Source organism: Dictyostelium discoideum (assembly GCF_000004695.1).
Source record: "Dictyostelium discoideum AX4 chromosome 4 chromosome, whole genome shotgun sequence".
Taxonomy (NCBI): domain Eukaryota; phylum Evosea; class Eumycetozoa; order Dictyosteliales; family Dictyosteliaceae; genus Dictyostelium; species Dictyostelium discoideum.
In genome coordinates, this window is record NC_007090.3 from 5,110,465 (window position 1) to 5,135,720 (window position 25,256).

General features: G+C 21.5%; 11 protein-coding genes across 11 annotated transcripts; 10 read left to right on the top strand and 1 right to left on the bottom strand.

Annotated features, from left to right (window-relative positions):
• Positions 1 to 60: 60 nt before the first annotated feature.
• On the top strand, positions 61 to 2,931 carry DDB_G0286963 (hypothetical protein; the record flags this gene model as incomplete). The annotated part of the gene is made up of 6 exons (XM_632380.1): positions 61 to 139; positions 253 to 469; positions 557 to 952; positions 1,044 to 1,205; positions 1,461 to 1,541; positions 1,644 to 2,931. The coding sequence occupies 6 exons, from the start codon at positions 61 to 63 to the stop codon at positions 2,929 to 2,931; spliced, it is 2,223 nt and encodes a 740-aa protein (XP_637472.1).
• A 649-nt stretch (positions 2,932 to 3,580) lies between these two features.
• DDB_G0286935 (hypothetical protein) lies at positions 3,581 to 5,185 on the top strand (the record flags this gene model as incomplete). Its single annotated transcript, XM_632381.1, has 1 exon — positions 3,581 to 5,185. The coding sequence occupies one exon, from the start codon at positions 3,581 to 3,583 to the stop codon at positions 5,183 to 5,185; it is 1,605 nt and encodes a 534-aa protein (XP_637473.1).
• Positions 5,186 to 6,720: 1,535 nt separating this feature from the next.
• On the top strand, positions 6,721 to 7,020 carry DDB_G0286965 (hypothetical protein; the record flags this gene model as incomplete). The annotated part of the gene is made up of 1 exon (XM_632382.1): positions 6,721 to 7,020. One exon carries the CDS (start codon positions 6,721 to 6,723, stop codon positions 7,018 to 7,020), a length of 300 nt encoding a protein of 99 aa, XP_637474.1.
• Positions 7,021 to 7,089: 69 nt separating this feature from the next.
• On the top strand, positions 7,090 to 7,215 carry DDB_G0286937 (hypothetical protein; the record flags this gene model as incomplete). The annotated part of the gene is made up of 1 exon (XM_632383.1): positions 7,090 to 7,215. The coding sequence occupies one exon, from the start codon at positions 7,090 to 7,092 to the stop codon at positions 7,213 to 7,215; it is 126 nt and encodes a 41-aa protein (XP_637475.1).
• A 758-nt stretch (positions 7,216 to 7,973) lies between these two features.
• DDB_G0286939 (hypothetical protein) lies at positions 7,974 to 8,894 on the top strand (the record flags this gene model as incomplete). Its single annotated transcript, XM_632384.1, has 2 exons — positions 7,974 to 8,471; positions 8,559 to 8,894. The coding sequence occupies 2 exons, from the start codon at positions 7,974 to 7,976 to the stop codon at positions 8,892 to 8,894; spliced, it is 834 nt and encodes a 277-aa protein (XP_637476.1).
• Positions 8,895 to 9,459: 565 nt separating this feature from the next.
• On the top strand, positions 9,460 to 12,037 carry DDB_G0286941 (hypothetical protein; the record flags this gene model as incomplete). The annotated part of the gene is made up of 3 exons (XM_632385.1): positions 9,460 to 9,939; positions 10,012 to 10,608; positions 10,700 to 12,037. The coding sequence occupies 3 exons, from the start codon at positions 9,460 to 9,462 to the stop codon at positions 12,035 to 12,037; spliced, it is 2,415 nt and encodes an 804-aa protein (XP_637477.1).
• A 1,485-nt stretch (positions 12,038 to 13,522) lies between these two features.
• On the top strand, positions 13,523 to 13,678 carry DDB_G0286943 (hypothetical protein; the record flags this gene model as incomplete). The annotated part of the gene is made up of 1 exon (XM_632386.1): positions 13,523 to 13,678. One exon carries the CDS (start codon positions 13,523 to 13,525, stop codon positions 13,676 to 13,678), a length of 156 nt encoding a protein of 51 aa, XP_637478.1.
• A 1,104-nt stretch (positions 13,679 to 14,782) lies between these two features.
• gtr3 (hypothetical protein) lies at positions 14,783 to 15,898 on the top strand (the record flags this gene model as incomplete). The annotated part of the gene is made up of 1 exon (XM_632387.1): positions 14,783 to 15,898. The coding sequence occupies one exon, from the start codon at positions 14,783 to 14,785 to the stop codon at positions 15,896 to 15,898; it is 1,116 nt and encodes a 371-aa protein (XP_637479.1).
• Positions 15,899 to 16,513: 615 nt separating this feature from the next.
• On the top strand, positions 16,514 to 21,535 carry DDB_G0286947 (hypothetical protein; the record flags this gene model as incomplete). The annotated part of the gene is made up of 1 exon (XM_632388.1): positions 16,514 to 21,535. One exon carries the CDS (start codon positions 16,514 to 16,516, stop codon positions 21,533 to 21,535), a length of 5,022 nt encoding a protein of 1,673 aa, XP_637480.1.
• Positions 21,536 to 21,688: 153 nt separating this feature from the next.
• On the top strand, positions 21,689 to 22,119 carry DDB_G0286949 (hypothetical protein; the record flags this gene model as incomplete). The annotated part of the gene is made up of 3 exons (XM_632389.1): positions 21,689 to 21,935; positions 22,040 to 22,048; positions 22,091 to 22,119. 3 exons carry the CDS (start codon positions 21,689 to 21,691, stop codon positions 22,117 to 22,119), a joined length of 285 nt encoding a protein of 94 aa, XP_637481.1.
• Positions 22,120 to 22,480: 361 nt separating this feature from the next.
• Positions 22,481 to 24,266, bottom strand: rbrA (ariadne-like ubiquitin ligase; the record flags this gene model as incomplete). The annotated part of the gene is made up of 3 exons (XM_632390.1): positions 22,481 to 23,112; positions 23,211 to 23,851; positions 23,977 to 24,266. The coding sequence occupies 3 exons, from the start codon at positions 24,264 to 24,266 to the stop codon at positions 22,481 to 22,483; spliced, it is 1,563 nt and encodes a 520-aa protein (XP_637482.1).
• Positions 24,267 to 25,256: the final 990 nt, after the last annotated feature.

Consider the following 25,256-nt stretch of genomic DNA (forward strand, 5'->3'; position numbering starts at 1 on the left):
TTTTTTTTAGTTTTTTTTTTTTTTTTTTTTTTTTTACCAAACGAAAAATTAGTAAAGATAATGGGAAGATATTTCGTTTTTTTATTAGTTTTTATTTTGTTTTTTAATGGTTTTAATTCGCAAATTCATAAAGATGATTGTATTTATATTTTTATTTTTAACCTTCAATAACTTTTATACATATACACACAACTAACATTTTAATTTTTTTTTTTTTTTTGTTTTTTTTTATTTTTTTTAAAAAAAAAAAAGATAGTTGTTTGAATAAATTAGCAGTAAAAATTTTAAATCTATCATTATATAGTTTGAATAGTACAACTAAACAATATAATTTTTGTAGTAAAGTAAATAAAAATGAAATAAATTGTAATTCAGATGGGAGAATAACAGGAATTCAAGTAGTTCATTTCAAAAAAATAAATTTACTTTCGCCAAATGATTTTATTTGTTTTCCTTTTTTAAAATCAATGTAAGGCAATTTTAAAAAAGATATATTTATTTAAAAATATTAATTTTTTTTTTATTAATTAATTTGTTTTATTATTAATTTATTTAGAGGTGTAGAAAGTTTTGTAATTTCAAAAAATTTTTTATATGGTCCTTTTCCTGATTCTCTCGATGAAAGAGTTTTTTTATTAAATGGGGATTTATTATCAATATTTGATGTTGACACTGAAATTGGATTTAATAATACTATTAAAAGAACAGAAATTGATATTTTAAGAGTTAATGGTGGTGTAGCTACATCATTGAACACTACAGTTTATATGTCAACAATTTCACATTTTAAAAATATTGAATTTATATATGGCACTGCAGCAATTACAAATAAAACCAACTTTATAATTGAAAATGATTTAAATGAAAATAAAAAATCATCATTCAAAGATTTCACTTCCTATTGTTCAAATATACCACCATTAAGTTATAATAACGGTACAATTGATTTTGTGTATGTATAAAGCTATTATATAATTTAACATTATATTTATTAAAATATATTTTTAATTTTAATTAATATTTTTTTTTTTTTTTCCCCCAAGTGAACTCACATTTTTACCAAGTTTCGATAAAGAATCAGTTTCAAATTTTTCAAGTTATTCAAATGTTTTGGATATTTATTTATACTCATGGGACCCGAATCAAGTTTTCCCATTTCCATTAGGTCTTAGTAATATTCCACCAGGAAATAAATTAATTTATTTGTAGGTTTTTTGTTTTATTTTATAAAAAAAAAAAAAAAAAAAAAAAAAAACTAACCCAAAACAAAACTTTTTTAGATACACAAGCTATTTAATCGATAGCCCACCTCATTTAATTGACCTATCAAACTTGGACTCAGATGCTAAGATTCCATATAATTTTAATACATTGTATGTAAAAAAAAAAAAAAAAAAAAAAAAAAAATAAAAAATAAAAAAGAGAAACATTAATTAACTATTTATAATTTTAAAAATTAGAACCATAGATAGTCCAGGTAATCTTTTCAATTTTAATGGTAAATTCCCATTCTCCTCCTTTTATAAAAATTTAGAACATTTGTAAATATTTAAAAATAATATTATTTATTATTATTACTAATAACATTATTATATTAATTTATTTTTATTAATATTCTTTTTTTTTAAAAATTATTCTTTTAGTGCTCTTAATGATGGTAATTTTTCAGAATTACCAAAATTAGAAGATGTTTTTAAAGAGAAAATAACTGTAATTAATTTGAATAATAATAGTATTGGAGGAAACGTTCAAACCACATTGGATTTTGGTAAACTTCCAAATTTAAAGGTACTTAAATTAAAAAATAATAAATTAACAGGATCAATTGATGAAAGTTGGTGTAGAGTTAACTTTGATATTAGTAATAATCTTATTAGTGGTGAAGCTCCTGGTTGTGTTATTTGTCATGTTCCTGATCATCATCCACGTATTCGTGGAATTAATTTTACCAATTGGGATCCAAAACCACCATGCACTTCAATTATTCCAAATTTAATGTACGATAATTCTTCTGACCTACTCTTACTCTATGGTCAAGATATTGGCTTCTCGCCTATGGATATGTATATACTAGATATTTCATATAAATTCTCATTTTCCTGTGATATGCCTGGTTATCCTGAAATTTATAATACTCAATTCTGTTTAAAATACATTAGCACTGATGGACCAAATCCATATTCATTTAATATCACATACCAACACTTACCACCAGGATCAAAAACAACATTTGAATTGGCAGCTTATAATATGTTTTTACCATTAGTTAATACCGCTATATTGGATTATTCCAATGAATCATTAACAATTGCTGGTAGATATTTCTCATACAATAAGACAGTAATTAATATTCAAGTTAATGGTAAAACCTGTAATATTGAATCATGTGATTTTAATGAAATTAAATGTAATTTTTCAAATGATAATAACAATAATAGTAATTTTAATGGTTCAAATGTATTTGTACAAATTATGAATGTTTCATCGGAAATTTGCATTTCCAAATGTAATGATGATGTCCCTTATGAATGTGAATTTAAATTTGAAAGATGTAATTGTAGTGAAGGATGGGAAGGTGACAATTGTGAAACTCTTAAAAGATGTCCAAATGATTGTAGTGGTGCAGGTATTTGTAATCATATCACTGGAATATGTTTATGTAATTCTGGTAGAATACAAGATGATTGTAGTGTTTTAGGATTTGAATGTAAGTCAGATTGTTTAAATGGTTCAAAATGTAATTATGCAATTGGTAAATGTGATTGTATACTTGGATGGGAAGGTGATGATTGCAGTTCAGAATTATCATCATCAGAACCATCATCATCATCAGAACTATCATCATCAGAACCATCAAAATCAAACAAAATAATACTGCTCAGTGTTCTATTACCATCACTTGCATTGTTGGGTTTAATATTATCATTTTAATGCAAAAACAATAATAAAAATAAATATAGTGTAAAACTAAATAAATAAATAAAAAAAACAATTATTTTTTATTATTATTATTATTATTATTACTATTTATTTTTATAATTTTATTTTTTATTATTATTTTTTTTTTTTTTTTTTTTTTTTTTTTTTACCTTTTTTTTCATTTTTTTTAATCTTAAAAATAAAAAATTAAAAATAAAAATAAAAAAAACAAAGATAAAAATTTAAAGAAAAAAAATAAAAAAAAAATATCGATGAAACCTAAAATAGAACCTTTTTTTTCAATTTTCATGGAATTAATATATTTTGCACCAAAAAATTAAGAAAAATACATTATGTATCATATTAATAGTGATCACCACTTTGGTGATTTAAAAAAACTTAAAACTTTTTTACAAAAAAAAAAAATAAAAAAAAATTATTTTTTAATTAATTTTTTTTATTTTTTTATTTTTTTTTTATTTAATTTTATTTATATTAAAAATAAAAATAATAAAAATAATAAAAAAAAAAAAAAAAAAAATAATTTCATCAAAAAAAAAAAAAAAATTTTATTTAATATATATATATAAAAAAAAAAAAAAAAAAAAGAAATATAAAGAAATATAAAGAAATATATAAAGAAAAAAAAGAAAAAAAAAAAATGTCATTTTTAAATAAATCAAATAATATTCCAAACTATATACAAAAAGAAATAATTAAATTGATTTGTTATCAATGTAATAGAGTGAATAAAAAATTATGTGAATTTGATTTATATGAAGAAGAAGAAATTAAATATAAATCAATAAATAAAACTATATTATCAATTTGTTTAACATCATGGTTCTGGTTTAAAACTTGTTCAACCTATATGAATGTAATAATTAATTTTAATAAATCAATTGATATTATAAATAATAATAATAATAATAATAATAATTATTTTAATAATATTATTTATAATAATATAATAAATAATAATAATAATAAATATTCAATGTTAAAAATTGAAAATTTAACAACACTGGTATTAGAATCATCAATTATAAAAAGTATGAATTTCATTGAAAGATTAAATAAATTTTTAAATTTACAAGTTATAAAAACAAATTTAAAAAAGATATTAATTCATATAAATTATAGTAATAACAATAGTCAAAATAATCAATTGATATCAATGATTGGTAAAATTGATTTTCCGTTTATTAGAATTAGTAATTTCGAATTTGATGTGTCAATAACCTCAATGACGACATCATTCATTCTACCAATTAATATTAAAAAGATTAAAAGTATTGGCGTATTAAAGAACTATTCACCATCAATGATCATTTCAAATCTTAGAAATCTATCATTTAAAGAGATTTACATTTGTAATTATAATAATAAATTCCCATTTAAAGAACTATCAATTATGAATAAACTTTCATCGGTTCAATATTATGATACTCATAAAACTTCTATTAAAATTGATGACCTTTATTATATACTAAAATCAAGTCCAAATTTACAATTATTATCATTTTATATTTGTATTGATGATTTAATTTATCAATTATCTTGTCCAAAACATAAACCAAAATCATGTCAATGTAATAATAATAATAATAATAATAATAATAATAATAATAATAATAATTCATTATCAACAACCACTACCACTTCCACCTCCACCTCCACCACTTCATCAACTACAACTACTACAACAATTTCAAATACAACAAATAATGAATTTTCATTTTATTATTATTGGAGAATGGTTTGTAAATTAATTAAAAATCATAAGAAATTAAAAAGTTTATTTATTTATTCCTTATGTAAAAATGGTGAAAATTGTGGTTTAAATTATTTAAATAAATTAAAAATGTCAAATCATTTCGTTAATCAATTTGGTGGTATGATATCAAAGAATAAATCAATAAAGAAATTAAATTTAGACGGTTTTAATTCACCAGATTTATTAAAACGTATAATTACCAATAATAATACTATCAATTCAATTCAATTTCAATTCCCAAATAATGGTAATAATATTTTAACAAATAATCAAAAATTAGAATATATTAATATTTTTGATAAATTATTAAATAATAATAATTATGATAATGATGACAGTGGATCACAACAACCACAATTACAACAACCACAACAACAACCACAACAACTACAACATTCTATAAAGAAATTCAAATTAATTGAAAATATAAGTAATCAAGTTGATTCAAAGGTTAAAACCGAAAAGGTTTTATTTTCTTTTGAAAAGTAAAAATAAAATTTCATGGTTCCAGAATGCTTTTTTTTTTAAAAAAAAAAAAAATATCTTAATTTTAGTTTTTTATTTTAATGGAAAACAAGATATTTTTTTTTTTATTTTTTTAATTCACCTTTTAAATAAAATAATAAAATTAAAAGATATTTTTAAGTTATTTTTGATTCCAATTTTTTTTTTTTTTATATTCTTTAACTAAAACCATATGTTTTTTTTTTTTTTTTTTTTTTTCTATTTTTTTTTTTGGATCAATAAGATATAATGAAGAAAAAAAAAAATATATTAATATGACCCGAGATGATTCTTTGGTTGATATACTTTTTTTTCCTACCCATTCCCCTTTGTTTTTTTTTTTAAAAAAAATATATTAATTAAAAGAATATTACCAATATTAAAATTCAAACTCCCTTAATATGTTTGTGTATATTCTCCATTTCTTTTTGTTGTTTCCTTAAAAAAAGTTTTTACAATCCAAAATATCATAATGTAAATGATTAAAAAAAGGAATTGAGTGTTGTTTAAATTTTTTTTTATTTTTTTTTTTTTTTTTTTTTTTTTTTTTTTTTTTTAGATTTATAATAAAAATAAATTTAAAATAAATAAATAATAATAATTAACTATATTAAAATAAAAAGTAGGGATACAAAAAAAAATATCTATTTAAATTGAAAACAAAATAATATAAAAATAATTGGGGATTGTAAATTTACATATACCTCATTCTCTGATTATTTCAAAGAAAATATTTTATTTGATTTTTTTTTTTTGATTTGAATAAATCTTTTTAATTTTACAAATTTTTTTTTTTTTTTTTTTAAAATGTTATTTTTTTTTTTTTTTTTTTTTTTAAAAAAATCATTTCAAATTTTATAAAATAAATAAATAAATAAAAATAAAATGTCAAAAATAAATTCTTTATTTACAAAAAGTTAAAAAAGAAAATTTGGATTATATAATTGATGAAAAAAAAAGTTTATTATTTTTTAAAATTTGGAATAATATAATTTTAAAAAATAAAATTCTTTTAGAGAATAGATTATTTTTAATAAATTCAAGTCATAGAGTTTCATTTAATAATTTAAAAGAGTTGATACAATATCCACAACAATCTAAAGAGAATTTATATTTTATAAAATTTAATCACTCACCGACTTCAAAGAATCTATACCACCATCAGTTGAAAATATCAATTAATAAATTGCATTAATGATGATAGTCAAATTAAATTTACATTTAATAAAAATAATAATAATAATAATAATCATAATGGATTAATTATTAATGATGATAAAAAACTTCAATTATCTCATCATGAAAGAGCATTTATTGTTAATACGTTTATTCAATGTAGTTTTGAAACAATAAAATATGGATTAAATTTTAACCAAGATCTTATTGGTGGAATTTTACCACCTGGTGTAAATAAAATAAAATTTGTTGGTTCAAGATCACCTTGTTCAATAAAACCATTCTCAATTCCTGTATCAGTTACATTTATTCAATTTTCAAGAAGTTCAAATTTTAATGAAATGATGGAAGAGAATTGTTTACCAAAAAAATTAAAAAGATTTGAAATGAGTGATTCTTATAGTAGATTAATTAAATTCCCACCATCACTAAGCAGACTTTCAATTGGTAAAGAATTTACTCATTTTCCAATTAACAAGATATTATCAAATGATGGTAATTCATTGGAATTTTTAGATTTAACAAGGGCAAAACATTTCGATGGTAATTTTAAAGACTTATCAAAATCAATTAAAACATTATCATTATCACTTGACAATATTTTCAGAGGTACAATTGATAATAAAAATTTCATACCTATTTAAATTTCAAATATAACTGAATTATATTTATGTAATATTAAACCAATGTCACCAACATATAAACTTAAAAACATGCCAAATAGTTATTTCCCATCATCAGTTACATCATTACATTTTATTGATTGTTCAGTTTTAGAATTAAATCAAATTCATTCAAATATTACAATACTATCATTACCAAATGAATTTAATCATTAAAACAAATTTTTAATTCAAAAGTTAAATATTTATCATTGGGTTCTCAATTTAATCAAGATCTAACTTTACCAGAATCTTTACCAATTTCACTAATTACTTTAAATATTGGTTCTTCAAATTCATTATCAAATGATAATTTAAAAATTGATCATTTAACTTTGAAAACAATTAAAACTTTTAATACAAATTTAAAATTTTTAAAATCAAATCTTTTAAATTCTTTAATCATTTCCCCAAATCATACAGTTAAAATTATAACAAAAAAATATTAAAACTTTAAATTTCTTTTTTTTATTTAACAATAATAAAAATAAATAAATAAAAGAATTATATTTTTAAAATATACAAAAAGTTGTTTAATTAATATATTTATTTTTTATTAATAATGATTATTGATGATATTAAACTATTAATGATTTTGAAAAAGATGATCTAGTATTAATTGGGAGAATTTCAATTATAGTGTATATATATATATTGGTGGTAGATGATTTGTTCCTACAAAAATAAAATCCAATTGGATTACTTTTTCAGTTACAAATCCAATAGATCCAAAAAATTATCCACACTTTTTTTTTTTTTTGAAAAAAACAGTAAAACAAATAAATGAAAATAAGAAATTTATAAAACTAAAAAAAAAAATAAAAATAAAAATAAAAATTAAAAAACTTGATCAAAAACGAAACCTTTTTTTAATTTTTTTTTTTTTTTTTTTTTTTTTTTTTTTTTTTTCATTTCAAATAAATTAAATAAAAAAAATGAGTGATATCAATGAAAGAAAACAAGCAATTTATGAAAAATTTCAAAAAGTTTTAAATGAAGAGAAATTAGGGAATGAAAGTGGTGAAAATAAAAAAGAAACAAATGTAAATAATAATAATAATATAGAAAAAGATATTCAAAAAAATAATGATGATAATCCAATACTTGAAAAACCAAATAGATTTGAAAGTGATATATTATTAGAAAAGAGAAGAAAAGAATTGGAAAAAGAGATTAACGAAATTAATGAAGCTTTAAATAAAAAAGGAAGTTCAAGCCTTACTAAATCAAAACCAAAAGAATCATGGTATACATCCTATCCAAAATTAAATTCATTTTTTTCACATCCAGATTTTCGTGATTGGCAAAAATTCACTTCAATCATGTCAATTGCTGGTTTAGTAATGGGTGGTCTTCATGGTTATAGTGAAGGTAAAAAATATATTAGAGAATCTATTGCAAAATCCATACACAGTCCATTATCAATTTCATCTGTAAGTTTTAAAATTGAAAATAATTAAAATAATTAAAATAATAAAAATAATAATAACATTTTTTAAAAAATTTTAAATTTTAATTAGGTTCAATTAAATCAAAGAAAAACATTAGGTATAATGGTATTTAGATCATCATTAATATTTAGTTATAGATGTGGTTTATATACAGCAACATTTTTAGGTACAGAATATTTATTAAAGAATAATGTTTTTGGTGAAAGTTTATTAAATAGAACATTGGCTGGTACTGCCATTGGTGTATTAAGTGCTTTTCATATGAGAAAAAGAGGTAATTTAGTAGTTCCAATTTCAATTTGCATGGGAACTACCATTGGATTTTTTACTGGTTGTGCTGATTTATTAGTTGATAAATCTTTTAGAAAAATTGAACAATTAAAAAAAGAATCAGAAAATAAATAAAAAAATAATAGTAATAATAAAAAATAAAAAAAATAAAATTAATATAACAAATATAATTTATTTATTTAATTATTTATTTTTTATTATTTTTTGAACCCCCAAATTTGGAAAATCTAATATTTTGTAAAAAAAAAATAAAAATAAAAAATAATAATAAGAAGTTAATAAATCAATCTCGATTTTAATTTTTTATCTCCTAAACAATATATCTATTTCAATAATAAAAATAAAAAAAAAAATAATAATAATAATAATAATTGAGATTAATATAATTCTTCTTTTTTTATTTGTATTTTAAGTATTTAAAAGATATCAAAATCCTTTATTTTTTTTTTTTTTTTTATTTTTATTTTTTTTTCATCTTTTTCAAAAAATTTTATTTTTTTTTAATTTTTTTTTTTTTTTTTTTTTTTTTTTTGACGAAACCGAATCATTTTTTTTTTTTCGTTTTTTTATTTTTAATTTTTTTATTTTTTTTATTTTTTATTTTTTTTTTTTATCTGTCTATTGTTAATCTATTATTTTATTTTATTTTTTTGTAAATTACAATTGACAAGTATAAAGAATGACAGATTTTATTAGAGGTAAAACTCAACATAAAGTTATCTCAGAGAAATTAGAAGATCAAGAAATTGTTAGTACAAAGAGAATTACACCAAAGAGAGTTAAAAATGATGATAAAGATAAAAAAGTTAACAAGAAACAAAAAACTTCAAATCAATTAGCACCAATTATCACTGAAGAAGGTAATGGTATAGCAGATTCTGATGAAGATGATGATAATAATGATAACAATGACGAAAAAAAAGTTTCAGCTGAAGAAGAAAAAGATAGAAACCTTTTTGCATCTGCTTATAATAGTTTAAAGGGTAAAAAGAAAGCTAAATTAGTTTCAAAAATTGATAAACTTACACCATCTCAATTAAAAGAATATATGAATGAACCAACAACTCAATTAAATAAAAAAGAAGAAGCTGATGCTAAAAAGTTATTACCTTTCTTAAAAAAGAATATTCCAAAATCTGCATGTAGATTACTTAAAAAAGTAAGTATTATATGTAATTATATAATTATATTAATTTAATAATATTAATTTTTTTTTTTTTTTTTTTTTAAGGATTTACATACTGGTATGGTAGTATTAGCAACATTTGAACAAGTTACAGAAATGGATATTACAATTAGTTTACCATTTGGATTGAAAGGATATGTTAAATTTAATGAAATTTCAGATTCATTTACAGAATGGATGAAAGAAACTTTAAAGAGAGAAGATGAAAATGAGAAATCAACAAACTTTAGAAAGATGAAGATTATATCTGACCAAGTTAGAAAAATGTTTTACAAAGGTCAAATGTTAAAATGTGCAATCGTAGGTTTAACCGATCATCATACTATTGAAGGTCTTCATTGCACACTTAGACCAGAGTTGGTTAATGTTGGTTCATCAATTGATACATTCTCAGAGGATATGACAATTCATGGTTGTATTGAGTCAATTCAAGATAAAGGTTATATCGTTTCATTTGGTTCAAAAGATTACAATGGTTTCTTGGAATTTTCAAACACTTGTTACTATTACCCCGATCAATCTTCTGATGACCAAAATCAACTTTACATTGGTCAACCAATTGAATCTTTAATTCAATCAATTGATAAATCAACTAAAACTTTTAAATTAACAATTTCTCATCCATTAGTTTCACGTTCAACTGTAAAGTATTTAAATTTAAATTTAATTACAATTATTTTATTAATTTATTAATTTATTTTATTTTATTTTATTTTTTTTAAAAAAAAAAAAGATTAAAAACTCTGAAACTATTACAATGGAATCAATTAAAGCAGGTATGTTAGTTGAAACCAAAGTTTTAAGAGTTTTAAGTAATGGTTTACATTTAGGATTTTTAGATTTCTTTGCAGGTGATATTTTCATTTTACATTCACAAAATCCAATTGAAACCTATAAAGAGAATCAAGGTGTTAAAGCAAGAATATTATTTGTTGATCAAGTTCACAAGAGAATTGGTTTATCAACATTGGGTCATGTTTTAGGTTTTAAACCATATCCATTTGGTACAACCAAACCAGGTCAATATGTTGAAAGTGGTAAATTAACAATTGAAAGAATTGAACCATTAGAAATGATTGTCACAACTGAATCAACAGTGGTACAATCTAATCCAATGAAGGCACCATTACTATTAAGAGGTTATATTCATATTGAAGAGTTGGAGAGTGGTGTAAACGATTTAACCAAAGCATCAAATCAATTTAAAAAGACAGAACCACTCGAAAAGAGATGTAGAGTTAAACATTTAGATCATTTAGATGGTATGGTAACTTATACAGCTCGTACTAGAGAATTGGAGAAGAAATTCTACTCTTACAATGATTTATCTTGTGGTATGGTCGTTCAAGGTGTAATTAGATATGTTCGTGCCGATTCATTAGAGGTTGAATTGGCCACCTCAATTCATGGTGTAGTCGCTAGACATCATATGGCCGATACTAATATCACCGATCCTTTGGAATTCTTTAAAGTTGGTGCAACTGTAAAAGTACGTATTATAAATGTTGAGCCAGATAAGAAACGTCTTCAATTAACTCTCAAGAAATCCTTAATCTACTCAGAGTATCCAATCATTACCGATAAAAACACTACCCCAATTGGTACTATCTCTCATGGTATCATCACTAAAACCACTAGATTCCTCGTTTTCGTCTCTTTTTACAATAATAGTTTTGGTGTTGTTGAAGCTCAAAATCTTTCAAATAGTAAAATTGAATCCGTTCAAAAACAATTCCCTGTTGGTCGTACAGTTTTAGCTAAAACTTTATTCTCTGAAAGTAGTAAATCTCAACCTGGTTTACCTTTGACTTTAGTAATTGATGATGATGATTTTAATTCACAACCACAACCAAATTCAAATAAAAAATCAAATAATAGTAATAATAAGAAAGAAAATAAAAAAGTGGAAAATAAAAAAGTAGAAGAGGAAAAAGTTGAAGAAGAAGGAAAAGAAGAAGAAGAAAAAGAAAATAAAGAAGAAAAAAAACAAGAACAACAAAAAGAAGAAAAAAAACAAAGTACAAAAAATAAGAAAATAGAAACAAAATCAAAAAAAGTAATTAAAAAATAATTAAATAAATAAAAATATATTAAAAAAAAAAAAAAAAGAATACAAAAAAAAATAAAAAAATAAAATTAAAAATTAAAAAAAAAAAAAAAAAATAGTACCCTAAAGGATAACGTATAATGGTTTTAAGTTTTTATAAATTCCAAAATCAAAAACAGATAAATTATTAATAATTTGATTTGGGAATTTTTTATTTATTTTTTTTTTATTTATTTTTCTCTTTTTATAGCGATGATGATGGTGATGATGATGGTGGAGGTGTTTTTTTTTTTATGTTATTTTTTTTTTTGACTTTAATTACAATAATTGAATTGATAAACACCCTTTGGTGTTTGTATTTGTATTTGTGTTAGGATTTTTTTTTTTTTTTTTTTTTTTTTTTTTAGAAAAAAAAAAAAAAACATAAAAAAGGAAAATAAGAGAGAAAATATACTATCAATTACAAATAATCACACTTAATCTCAACAATTAATTAAGATGTATAATTTAGATGTAAAAAAAAAAAAAAAAAAAAAATTTTTTCTTTTTTATATTTGTGCAGTGTGATTTGTAAATGTGGTTTTGTTTTTTTATCCAATAAAAAAATAGGTTTTGTTATACTATATTCAAAAACTATTTATCAAACCATTTATAACGCCATTGATTAGAAAAAAAAAAAAAAAAAAAAAAAAAAAGAGTTAACTATAATAATCATTGGAAAAAAAAAAAAAAAAAAAAAAAAAAAATGAATTCATAAAAAAAAAAAAAAAACAAAAAAGAAAAAGAAAAAAAAGAATACTTTATTGGTATTGATTGTATTAGATAAATTAAACTTTGAAATTGTTGATTTTGATTGATTGAACAGGGAGGGGGTTAACAAAATGGTTTCAATGAATTATAATTTAATACTTTTGTTTTTTTTATTTTTTATTTTTTTAATTTTTTACATGTTAGATTTTTTTTTTTTTTTAATAAATAATACACATATGGCACATAGTGGTAGGATAAAAAAAAAAAAAAAAATAAAAATCTTTTTTTTTTAATGTTACCCCAAATAGCAGTTACACTAAATCATACAAAAAGTAAGTTTATTAATTTTTTTTTTTTTTAAAAAAAACATTGTGGTAAATAACATATTTGTCATATAAAATTTTAAAAAATAATACAAAAAATAATAATTGGTGATTAAAAGATAATTTTTTTATTAAATTATATAAAAAATTAAAATTTTGCTACATTTTTTTAATGTTTTTTTTTTTTTAGTATAAATTAAATTCAAAATTTTTTTTTTTTTTTTTATTCAGTTATTAAAAATAAACAAATTTTATATAATTTAATTAAATTTTATCTAAATACCAAAAAGTAAATATTATTTCTTTTATTATATTTTTAAAATTAATTTACTTATTTCTAATAATTTTTATATTAATAAATTATTATTATTATAATTATTATTTTTTTTTTTTTTTTTTAAAATTAATTTTAGCTTTAAAGAAAAAATAAAATAAAATGGGTAACGCTCCAAGCAGAACTGAACCAACTTGCGATAATTCAATTAATTTTATTATTCCAAAAGAAAACAAAAGTTATCAATGTTATCCAGAACAAGTAGAATCTAACCCAATTGATTCTATAAATAGTGTATATTTTTATAAAACAACATAACCAAATAATTATTATTTTTTTTTAAAAAACTTTAATATTCCAATCAAATAAAATTTATTTATTATTTATATATCACCAAAATTTACTTTTTTTAATTCTCCAAAAGAGAAAAATTATTGTTTTTTTAAAAAATTTCTTTAAAGAATTTTTTTTTTTTTTTTTTTTTTTTTTTTTTTGTTACCCCACATTCTCTACCTTTTTTTTTTTTTTTTTTTTTTTATCAGTTTTGCTTTATAAACTATTTTCTATGAACTATATTCTAACAATATTAAATACCAAATAAAAATCATTTTTTTAAAAAATTTTTGGGTTATTAAAACTTTATTTTGGCAAAGATTTTTATTTTTTATTTTTTATTTTTTTAAATTTGGGCTTGAAAATAATCTTACTAAAGAATATGTGCAAGATATATTTTTTGTTTTTTTTGTCTTCATACCTACATTAATTAAACACTATAAAAAAAAAAAATTAACATAAAAAAAATAATCGTACCCCACAAAATACAAAAAAGAAAATCAAACACTAAATGTGGGTATGAATGTTTTTTTTTTGTAGTTAATAGATGAACAAAATTTTTTTTTAATTAAATTAAATGTAAAATAAAATTGACAAATTACAATTTGTTTTGAAAAAATATGATTTTAGTTGAATCCCATCAATACCAAAAGAGATTCAAATGATATAATAAAGAATAAAATAATAAGTAATACAAAAATAATTTTAGTTTTTATTTTGTCTTTATTTTTTTTTTTTTTTTGTCCTAATTAATAAAATTAATATCCAAAAAATAAGAATATCTATTGTGTTATTTTAAATTTTATTTTTTTTATTTTTTTTTTTATTTTTTGTTTTTTTTTTTTATTTTTTTATTTTTTTGTTTTTTTTGTTTTTTTTTTTTTAATTTATTTTTATTTTCGTCAGGTGGTTAAATTACATTTAACAATATGTTTTAAAAATTTTTTTTTTTTTTCTTTTAATTATTATTTTTATCTGTTTTCTTATTTATTAATCAGTTTGTATTTTTATATGTAAAATTATAATTCTTTTTTTTTTTAAAAATAAAAAAATAAATAAAAAAAATAAAAAAAAGAAAAAAGAAAAAAAATGAAAAAAGATATTATTTTAGTACTTTTAATAGTATTACATTTATTCTTTTTTGTTTCAATATTCGCAATTTCACCAAATTCAGAGATAAAACCACAAACAATAGACACCCAATCTTCAACTTTAACAACTTCCTCTACAACAACAACAACAACCTCTTCACCAACAACAACCCCATTGGACATAAAACAACAACAATTAAAACAAAATATTATAGATAGTAATAATAATAATAAGATTAAAGAAGAAGAAAAAGAAAAATCAAAGAATGTTTATGTTACATTTGCAGATAATGCAGAATATTTAAAAGGTATAGTAGCATTAAGAATGTCAATGATAAATACAAAGTGCAATTATGGATTGATTGTATTTGTCACTAAACAAGTTGAACAACAAGATAGGGAACCATTACAATTGTTAGATTGTGATGTTAGAGAGATTGAAATGGTTGATATACCAAAAGAAGTGAGTGTCCAAATCGACAGATGGAGACCTGCTTTCACAAAGTTCAGAGCATGGCAATTGGTGGAGTATGAGCGTGTCATTTGGCTAGATTCCGATATGTTGTTGTTGAAATCGTTGGATCACTTATTCGATTTGGTTGATATCGGCAACCCGAAATTACTATATGCTGCAATTGACGCAGATGCGAATAGTTGTGTGTTCAATAGCGACCGTTTGAAATTAATAAATTCAGGTATAATGCTATTGTCACCATCGATTGATGTTTATAATCTGTTGATTGATGGAATGGTGGTAGTTAGTAAACTACCAAACCAGAGCACTGTAAACGACCAAGATGTGATCAATACCACTTTGCCACACTGGAGATCCTTGTCATATCCAGAGTATGGCGTTCAAATAACACATTGTGAATGCACGAGTGAGCCAAGACTTTGGAATTTTACAAATACTTATTTCTTACATTTCACTGCCGGTCTAAAAGAATTACCAAAACCATGGTCACTACTAAAGAAATCTCAAAATGAAGCTAAAGATATCTTTAAACAAATGCCAACTTGTATTGAACAAATTTATTTAAATTGGATTAATACATATAAAGAAGCTTTAGATTTTATTGAAAATAAATTAAATTTAGTTAATTTAGTAAAATAAAGAAATTTAAAATGAAAATAAAAATAAAAATAAAAATAATATTTTAAACTAAAAATGTAAATATAAAAATAATAATTTTAAATTATTTTCTATTTTTTTTTTTTTAAAAATCTTTAAGCTTAAATCAAAAAAAAAAAAAAAAAAAATCAAAAAAAAAAAACTAAAAAATGTAAATTAATTCTATTTTTAGAATAATAAAATAATAATAAATAAATATAAAATAATAATAATTTTATATTATTTTTTATTTTTTTTTTGGTTCAAATCACTTATTTTCGTTGATTGATTTTTTTTTTTTTCTATTTTTCAGTTTTATTTTTAAAAATCTGATTAATTTTTTTTTTTTTTTTTTTTAAATTTTTTTTAATTTTTTTTTTTTTTTTTTTTCTTAAAATCAAAACCAAAAACTTAAAATTAATATGGCAACTTAAAATAATTATTTTTTTTATTTTTTTTTATTTTTTTATATTTTTTTACTCACTTTTTCTATTGCAATAATTTTTTTATTTTTTATTTTCCACCACATACATACACACACACTTCTTTTTTTTATTTTTATTTATTATTATTTATATATATATATAATATATATATAAATAATAATTAAAATTAAATATGGATAAAACTATAGAAATTGAAAAATTAATTAAAATATTAATTGAAAAACAAAAAGAAGAAGAGATTGATGTATCTGAATTATCAGAATCAATTAAAAAAGTTTCTAAATTTATTTTACAAAATAATTATCAAGATATTGAGAATCAAAAAGATGAAATTACCAATCAAGAAATTAGTAGATGGGTAACATCAGTTTGTACATTAAAACAAAGTATTGAAATGATTGCTAAAAAAGTTGGAATAATGGGAGACTATTTACCAACCATTAGATTTGGTGTATCATGGATTGAAAAAGGTAGACCAATTCTAATTAGATTATTATCAATTGAAAGTACACCAATGAAAACCATTAAAGAATTCATTCGTATGGCTAAAATATCAAGATTGGAATTGAATTCTAAAATACCCGATGATACTGAAGATGTTGAAAAATTACTCACATCTGATAGAGATCACTTTATCAATATTGAATCAATCATTCATAGAGTCATCAACTATGGTAAAAAAAATATGATTGAACAAATTGATACATTACATTCAATGGGTGCAAGTTTGGAAGTTGTTCAATTCCAAGGATTTAATAAAAAAACACCATTGGATTGTTCGGTTGATATCGAGAATTTAGAATTATTTAAATATTTAATAAACAAAGGTGCAGGTGAAAAAGCATTACATAATAATGTGAATTCATTCTATAAGAAACAACCTCAAGAGATTAAAGCAACTCTTAGACCATTCATAAAGAAACTTTTCTTAATCAATGCAAAAATTGCATGGAGATTAGCATTTGATGAAATTTTTACAACTAAACCAATGGCAACTTCTGGTGGTAATAGATTATGTAAAACTGCAACAATGAATGATAGATATATTACACCAACAATTTATGAAATGATTTTTAATAATGATGGTACCCCAAGGAATAACAACGAGACCAATAGTACTGCCATTGGTGGTAGAGCCAGAGCCAGGCCAATAATGGAATCAAATGGTAATTTTTTAATTGCAAAATTTCAACCACAATTCCCTGCAATGGAATTAATTACAATTAAACTCACTCAAAATTTATTTGGTGAAGCTGCACCATTTTCAGAGTTAATTAAAATTGATAACTATCCAATTATTATCACTCAAAAAGTTGAGGGTGATATATTATCTGATTTAATTTCATCAACCAATCCAATGGATCATAATAAACTTTTAAACCTTGACACTTCATCAATGTCAAAATTGTTTGTATCGGAAATGATAATTAATTCTGCCAAAGGTTCATTCAATGATTTCATAGTATCACCAATTTTAAATCAAGATATCACTGATGAAACACCTCAAAAATATAAATTGGTTAGAATTGAAAATGAACTATCATTTGTTCCATCATCACCAACACTATTGACTACATCAGCTTTACTATTTCTTGGTGGTAAAAATTCAGCATCAGTCAATTCATGTTTGTACCTTTTAAATGAAATGAATGATCAAGTTCATCAAGATGTAATTGACCGTTTCATTGGATTAGATGTCACAACATTCCTAACCGATTGGTTATTTAGTGTATTAAATACTCATAATACATCATTAGATTTATTCGATCATAATCATGATTCAATTCAACATTTTAATATTGAAAATGATAAATCTTATGTTGGTGTATCATTACCATATGGCCAAATTCAATCACTTTATTCAAAATTGAATAGAATTAAAAATGTTCTCTCAAAGAAAAGATATTCTGGTAATTTAACTCATTGGCAATTATTAGAAATTATTGAACCATCAATTGCAAATATTTATAGACCATTTTTACCAAATTATCAACCACCACCACCATCACAACTACCATCACAAACATTTAAAATGATTAAAGAGAAATTTATAGAATTTCAAAATAAATGTCATACTGAAACATTAACTTCTTCATTCATTTATGAATCAAGAGGTATTGTAGTTAAAACTCAAAAACAACTCGAAATTGAAAGAAAAGAGTTATTAGTACTTGAAAAGAAAATTGAAGAAATAAAGAATTTAAAAAAAGAAAGAGATCCAATAACTGAAAGAAATTTTAAAAAATTAAATGAAAGAAAGAAAATTCTTGAAGATTCATTAACTGATGAAATTCAAGAGTTTGCTTCAATTAAAGAGGAAGTGAATCAACATGAACAATTACTTGAAAAGATTGAAAATGAATCACCAATTGAAACTATTTTAAGTGGTTTAAAGAAACAAGCAACATCACCATCACCATTATCAACCACAACTGGTGTTCAATGGGAAACTTTAATTGATAAAATCGATTTTTCAAAAGCAAATATCAATTCATCATCATCATCAGATAATCATCAAATGATTTTAGATATTATTGGTTCAATTAAAGATTTACGTTTTTATCGTATTAAAAATAGTAATAAATTAACAATTGACAGTTTTAGATCAAGTACATTACAATCAATAAATTCAATTAAGAAATTGTATATTACAAATTGTCAAACTTTATTAAACTTTCAAAATTCATCATTATTTGGTGGAAAATCATCATTGGTAATGACAGCATTAACTCATTTCAAAGTTGATCAATGTAAGAAATTAACAACCATTAAATTGGATGCACCAAATTTAGTATCATTCTCTTCAACCAATTGTTCAGAATTGAGTGAATGGGATTTAAAAGCACCAAAATTAAGAAAATTAAAAATTCAAGCAAATAAAATCTCTACTCAAACAATGTCAACTTTTGAAAAGAATTTCCCATTATTGAGTTATTTAGATATTAGTAGAATTGTTGCACCATCTTCAAAGAATGTTTTAACAATACTAGAACTATCTCATTGGAAGAATTTAGAAACTTTAATTGCTGATGGAGTTGTTTCAATTGAAAAGATTTCAATCACAAATCAACTAAAAAAATTATCAACATTAAACTTTAAAGGTTGTTCATCATTGAAAGAGATTCAATCAAACAGTATTACAAATAAATCATCATCACCATCACCAGTTTGTCCAATCTTACAAAGATTAGATTTAACTGATACTTTAATACCAATCGAAAGACATTCACAATTACTTCATTCATTGAATAATATGAAAAAGGTTGTAATTTGTGGTTTAAATGATATTCTTTCATTTAGTTCATCTATTAATTTATTTGATGAAATTGTAAATGGTGTTGTAGTTAAATGTGCAACTAGAAATAAGGTTGAAGAGGTTATCCATATGGATCAATTATTCCAATATAATTATTCAATTGAACCAACAATTCCTCCAAGATTATTTCAACAAACAAACTCATTGGTATTGTTAATGGATTCAAGTAATATTCATGATTCTGCTAGATTATTTGAAAAGTATTGTCATCATTTGAAAATCGGTGGTAATTCACAAAAAATTAATAAACCAAATAAAATTTGTTTAGTCTATCTTGCAAATGGTAATGGTGGTATAACAACTCAAATCGATAGAGATACAAATAAATCTTGTAAATTATTCATTAAAGATTTCATTAAAAGTGATGTTTGTGCAAATCTTGAAGTTCATTACATTAGAATCAAAGGTGTCAATAAGAAATATAAACGTGCTGCAATTAGAGAAACCATTACACTATTATTAAACACTGATTCTTTCTCTAGTGTTGTTGATAATAATAATAATGGAATTAATCATAAAGCTGCTCAAAAAGAAATTAATCAATCTTATCAAATCAAAATTCAAAAAGAGTTGGAATCATTTTATGATAATTTAATTAGTAAAGATTTAACTGTAGTTGAAATTTTAAATCAATTAGAACATTCAAACTATGTTGAATTTGCCAACTCACTTAAGAATCATGTTGCAACCATTCAATTATTCAATAGTTTAATGAGTGATTCATTATCATGTTTCTTTAGAAATTTAAAGAAATTTTATTTAATTGCAAAGATTGAACATAATCCAATCAATGATTTTGATGATTCAACCACTAGCGATAACTATAGTTCCTATGGTAGTGTTTCATATAAAACTGGTATTAAAGGTACAATCAATTACTCAACTGAAAATAATGATAATACTGAAATCTTAACTTGGTTAGATGATTATTTCTCAAAGGATGTTGATACTCTCTTTAGATGTAGTACCAAAGATGAACCAATCAATTTAAATTTCAACTCTACAAAATTACTTTGTCGTTGTATTGAATCTGGTTGTATTCCTGCTTTCTATTGGTATCTCTCAAGAAATTCAAAACTTTTAGAACAACGTTTCAATGAAGATGAATCAAACTTTTATTTTGATTCAAGTCCAATTACAAGTTTAGTACAATATGATTCAATTGATACTATTAAATGGTTAAATTTTAATAATTATTTAAATAATAAAAATAATAATAATAATAATAATAATAATTTAAATAGTAATAATAATAATAATAATAATGATAATAATAATAATAATAATAATAATAATAATAATAATAATAATAATAATAATAATAATAATAATAATAATAATAATAATTTTAAATCAAAAATATTAAATGCTGGATTACTTAAAGCATGTCAACTAGGTAAAATTGAAATCTTCAAACTTTTATTAACAGATGAATATGGTGCAAATTATTTACATCGTGATGATGATTCACTCTTATCACCAATTCATATGGCTGCTCAAGGTGGTCATGTTGGAATCATGAGATTATTATTTGGACGTCATAGTAAAGATAATGCAAACTCATCAGAATTAATGAATTCAAAAGATCTACAAGGAAATTCTCCATTACATTATGCAGTTCAAAATTGTAGAACCTCTGTTGTTGAATATCTTTTAAATGAAAAAGGTGATGACATCAATAAACAAAATATTTCTGGCGAAACTCCAATCTTCCAATTACTCACTGAAATTGAAAAAGATCCAACAAATAATAGTTTAGACGCACTCTTTCATGAATTAAAAGATTTCTATAATGCTAAACTTGAAATCACTGTTTATAAAAATCCTTTTGATATTCTAAAAAAATATGCTTCCATTAAAGAAGAAATTCAACATTAAACAAAATGAAAATAAAAATAAAATTAAATTTCGCAAAATGTTAAAACCAAACCTCATTTTTTGAAAAAAAAAAAAAAATTTTTCGTTTTTTTGATTTTTTTGATTTTTTTATTTTTTTTATTTATTTTTTCTAGCACCAACCAAACCCCAAAAATGAACAGAGGAATAAGAACTATAACGAGACATTTCAACAAATTAAATAATTTAAATTTTAGTTCGAAATATACACCAACTTTTAAAACGACGCCTATAAATTCACTACCAACATTCACAAAACCAAATGATTCCAATAATAATGTCAATAAATCGTCCAACGATGGTGTCAATAATAATATAATTACAAGTACCATAATGCGAACAATTGGATTTGATCAATTTTTATTATGTGTTATAAATGATGGTAATTTTCTTTTAATTATTTTTAAATTTTTGACCTTAAAATAAATATAGATATTAACCTTTTATATCTTTTTTTTTTTTTTTTTTTTATTTCTCTTTTTTTAGATGATGATGGTACGTGATAAAATAAATTATTTTAAAAATATTAAAAAAAAGAACAAACATTAATTTATCAAAATTTTTAAAAGGGTCGTGATAGAAAAAAAAAGAACAAACATTAATTTATCAAAATTTTTAAAAGGGTTGTGATAGAAAAAAAAAAAAAAAAGAAATAGTTTGTAATAAATATTTACACATGAACCAAAAGAAAAAAAAAAAAAGAATTGTTTTTATTAAAAAATATAGTTTGTTTATTATTTATAAAATTAGTTAGATTATATAAAAAAAAGTTTTTTTTTTTTTTTTTTTTTTTCTTTTTCCTGGTTTTTTTTTTTTGGACAATATTACTATATCTATATATAATCATATTTTGGTTTTTTTTTTTTTTTTTTTTATTTTCCCAATAAGAAAAAAAAAAAAAAAAATAATAATAATAATTTAAATTATTTAATTAATTTGAGTATTAACTAAACCACCAGCAACACCATCAACAAAATTATCCAAAAACTTTTTAGTGATTCTAGTATAATTTGTAACTTGTTCTTTCCATTTTATAAATGCTTGATAATCTTCCAATTTATCTAAACTTTGTTCATATTGAGTTGATAAAAGATTGGTATGTTTTTCGAGATCTTCTTGAAGGTATTCGAAAAGATTACGTTCTTGAGATTTTTTATCCAAATAGTAACCATAGACATAGGAGTATTGTAATACACGACGATTCTTTAATAACTGTTCAGTTGCCTCCATAAGGAATTTGGTATCAGCCGATCTAACATCGAATTTACTTAAGATTTGTTGTTCCTTAAGATGTGCGTTCCTTCTTTGTTCATCGGCGATCTTCATAGCGTTTCTATGTGATTCATATCTGTGGTAGTAAAACATATATGCCTCTAATTCAGTTTTAGCATCATGTGCTTTATCATCATCTTCTTTGGCTTTTGATTTATCATATTTGTTACAATTGTAATAACCACCAGTGGTTGAACCATGTTCAGTCCATGGACCACGACATAGCCAACAAAATTCAAATCCACAACCACCTGCATTCTTTCTACATGTCATATGCATACAACCACCTTAATTTTATAATAATAAAAATAAAAAAATAATGAAAATTAGTATAAATAAATTTTTTTAAAAAAAAAAAAAAAAAAAAAAGTTATAATTTACTTACCATTCTTTTCAATTGGACTACGACATTCTGGACATTTTTTAGTATTTGCTAACATCCAAGTTACATTTTCAGATTCATCAGAAGCTTTTTGAAGCCATTTGTCAACTTGACTACATGGACATGGCATATGATCACCAATTTCATAATCATTACAATTGAAACAATATTGGAAACCACATTTACAATTAACTGCTTCTTTACGTTCTTTACGATCGCATCTAATAGAATATATACAACCAGGAGCTGGACACCATTTAACTTGTGGATTATCATCTACATATGATTTCAAAATAAAGTTATTGAAACGTTCAAACACTTCTGGTGATACAATTTGTTTGAATGCATCTTGATGTACGATTACTTTACATTTTGGTGCTGGACATGGTGTATAAATACATTCAGGTCCTTCACTAACTTTTATCTCTAAATAGTTTTTATAACATGGTAAACAATAACGATGATTACAAATTAATGCAAATGTTTGTGTTGGTGGGTAATCTTCTAAACAAATTAAACATGAAACATTTCCACTCTTTTCTACAATTGTTGCATTTAATTTCATAACATTTGGTACACCTGCATCTATACATAATTTCTCTGGATTTTCCATATATCTTTCAATTAATTTTTCTTTATTCCATCTATAAAAATAAAACAATAATAATAAAAATAAAAAAAAAATAAAAAAAAAAAAAAAAAAAAAAGGTTAGAATTTATAAATTATTTAAAAAAAAAAAACTTTTAAAAATAAAAAATTAAAACTTACTTCATATGTCTTAATAAAGTTGAAACAGCAGCTTCAGATGGAATACTTAAAACATCTTTAACTTCTTTTATAATTTTATGAGATTCTGAGAAAAGATCATCTTTATTTAAAACTTCAAAACTCTTTTGTCTTGTTAATTTACCTAGAGATCTTTGTGGTTGGTTTTCATCAAAATCAAACTCTTGGGTTGCTGCATCATCATATTCTGTATCATCTAATGATTCGTTTCCTGACTCTTCGGCTGAATCATCATCTACATCATAATCTTCATACATTTCATCGTCTGTCATTGCGGTTGAATTATTTAGTTTTTGTTTTTTATTTTTACGTTCTTGTGATGAATTTGGTTGTTGTTGTTGTTCAGAATCACTAAAATTGCTTAGTTGTTTGTGTGAATCTGTGTTGTTATTACTAATATTTTCTGCTTTTACTGTTGCTGCAGTTTTGGTTGTTGTTGTTGTTGTTATTCTTTTTTAATTTTTTTTTACCAAACCAACAATTATTATGTGTGATTAGGTATATTATATATTTTGTTAAAATATATATATGGGTGTATAAGTGTGCGTTTGTGTTGTGTTGTGTGTGTATGTATGTATGTATGTGTGTGAGTAAATATATATAAATAATAATTATAAAAATAAAAAAAGAAAAAAAAAGTTGATGTGTGATATAATATTAAATATATTTTATAAAATATGGTGTTTTTTTTTTTTTTTTATTATTATTATTTTATTTTTTATTTATTTTTTTTTTTTTTTTTTTATTTTTTTACTTTTTTTTATTTATTTTTATTTATTTATTTATTTTTTTATGTACAAAAAGAAATAATTGTGGTGTGTTTTAAAAAAAAAAAAAAAAAAAAAGAAAAAAAAAAATAAAAAAAAAAAAAATTAATTTTTTGTTTTTAATTAAAAAAAAAATGAAAATAAAAAAAAATAAAAAAAAATAAAATTAAAAAAAAAAATAAAATAAAAAATAAAATAAATATAAAAAAAAAAAAAAAAAAAAACATTTATAAAACATAGTTTTCTCACGAATATGAAGTTACTAAAAAAAAATTAGAATAACGCCAAATTTTTAGTAAATTTATATTCGTGAGAAAACTTTGTTTTATAAATTTTTTTTTTTTTTTTTTTTTTTTATTTTTTCAGTTATTTGTTTTTAATTAAGGAAAAAAAATAAAAAAAATTGGAATTGTCCTAATTTTTTTTTTTTTTTTTTTTTATTTTTTTTAATATTTCCATACGGATAAAATTTTAGAATAAATATCCTCTTTCTAG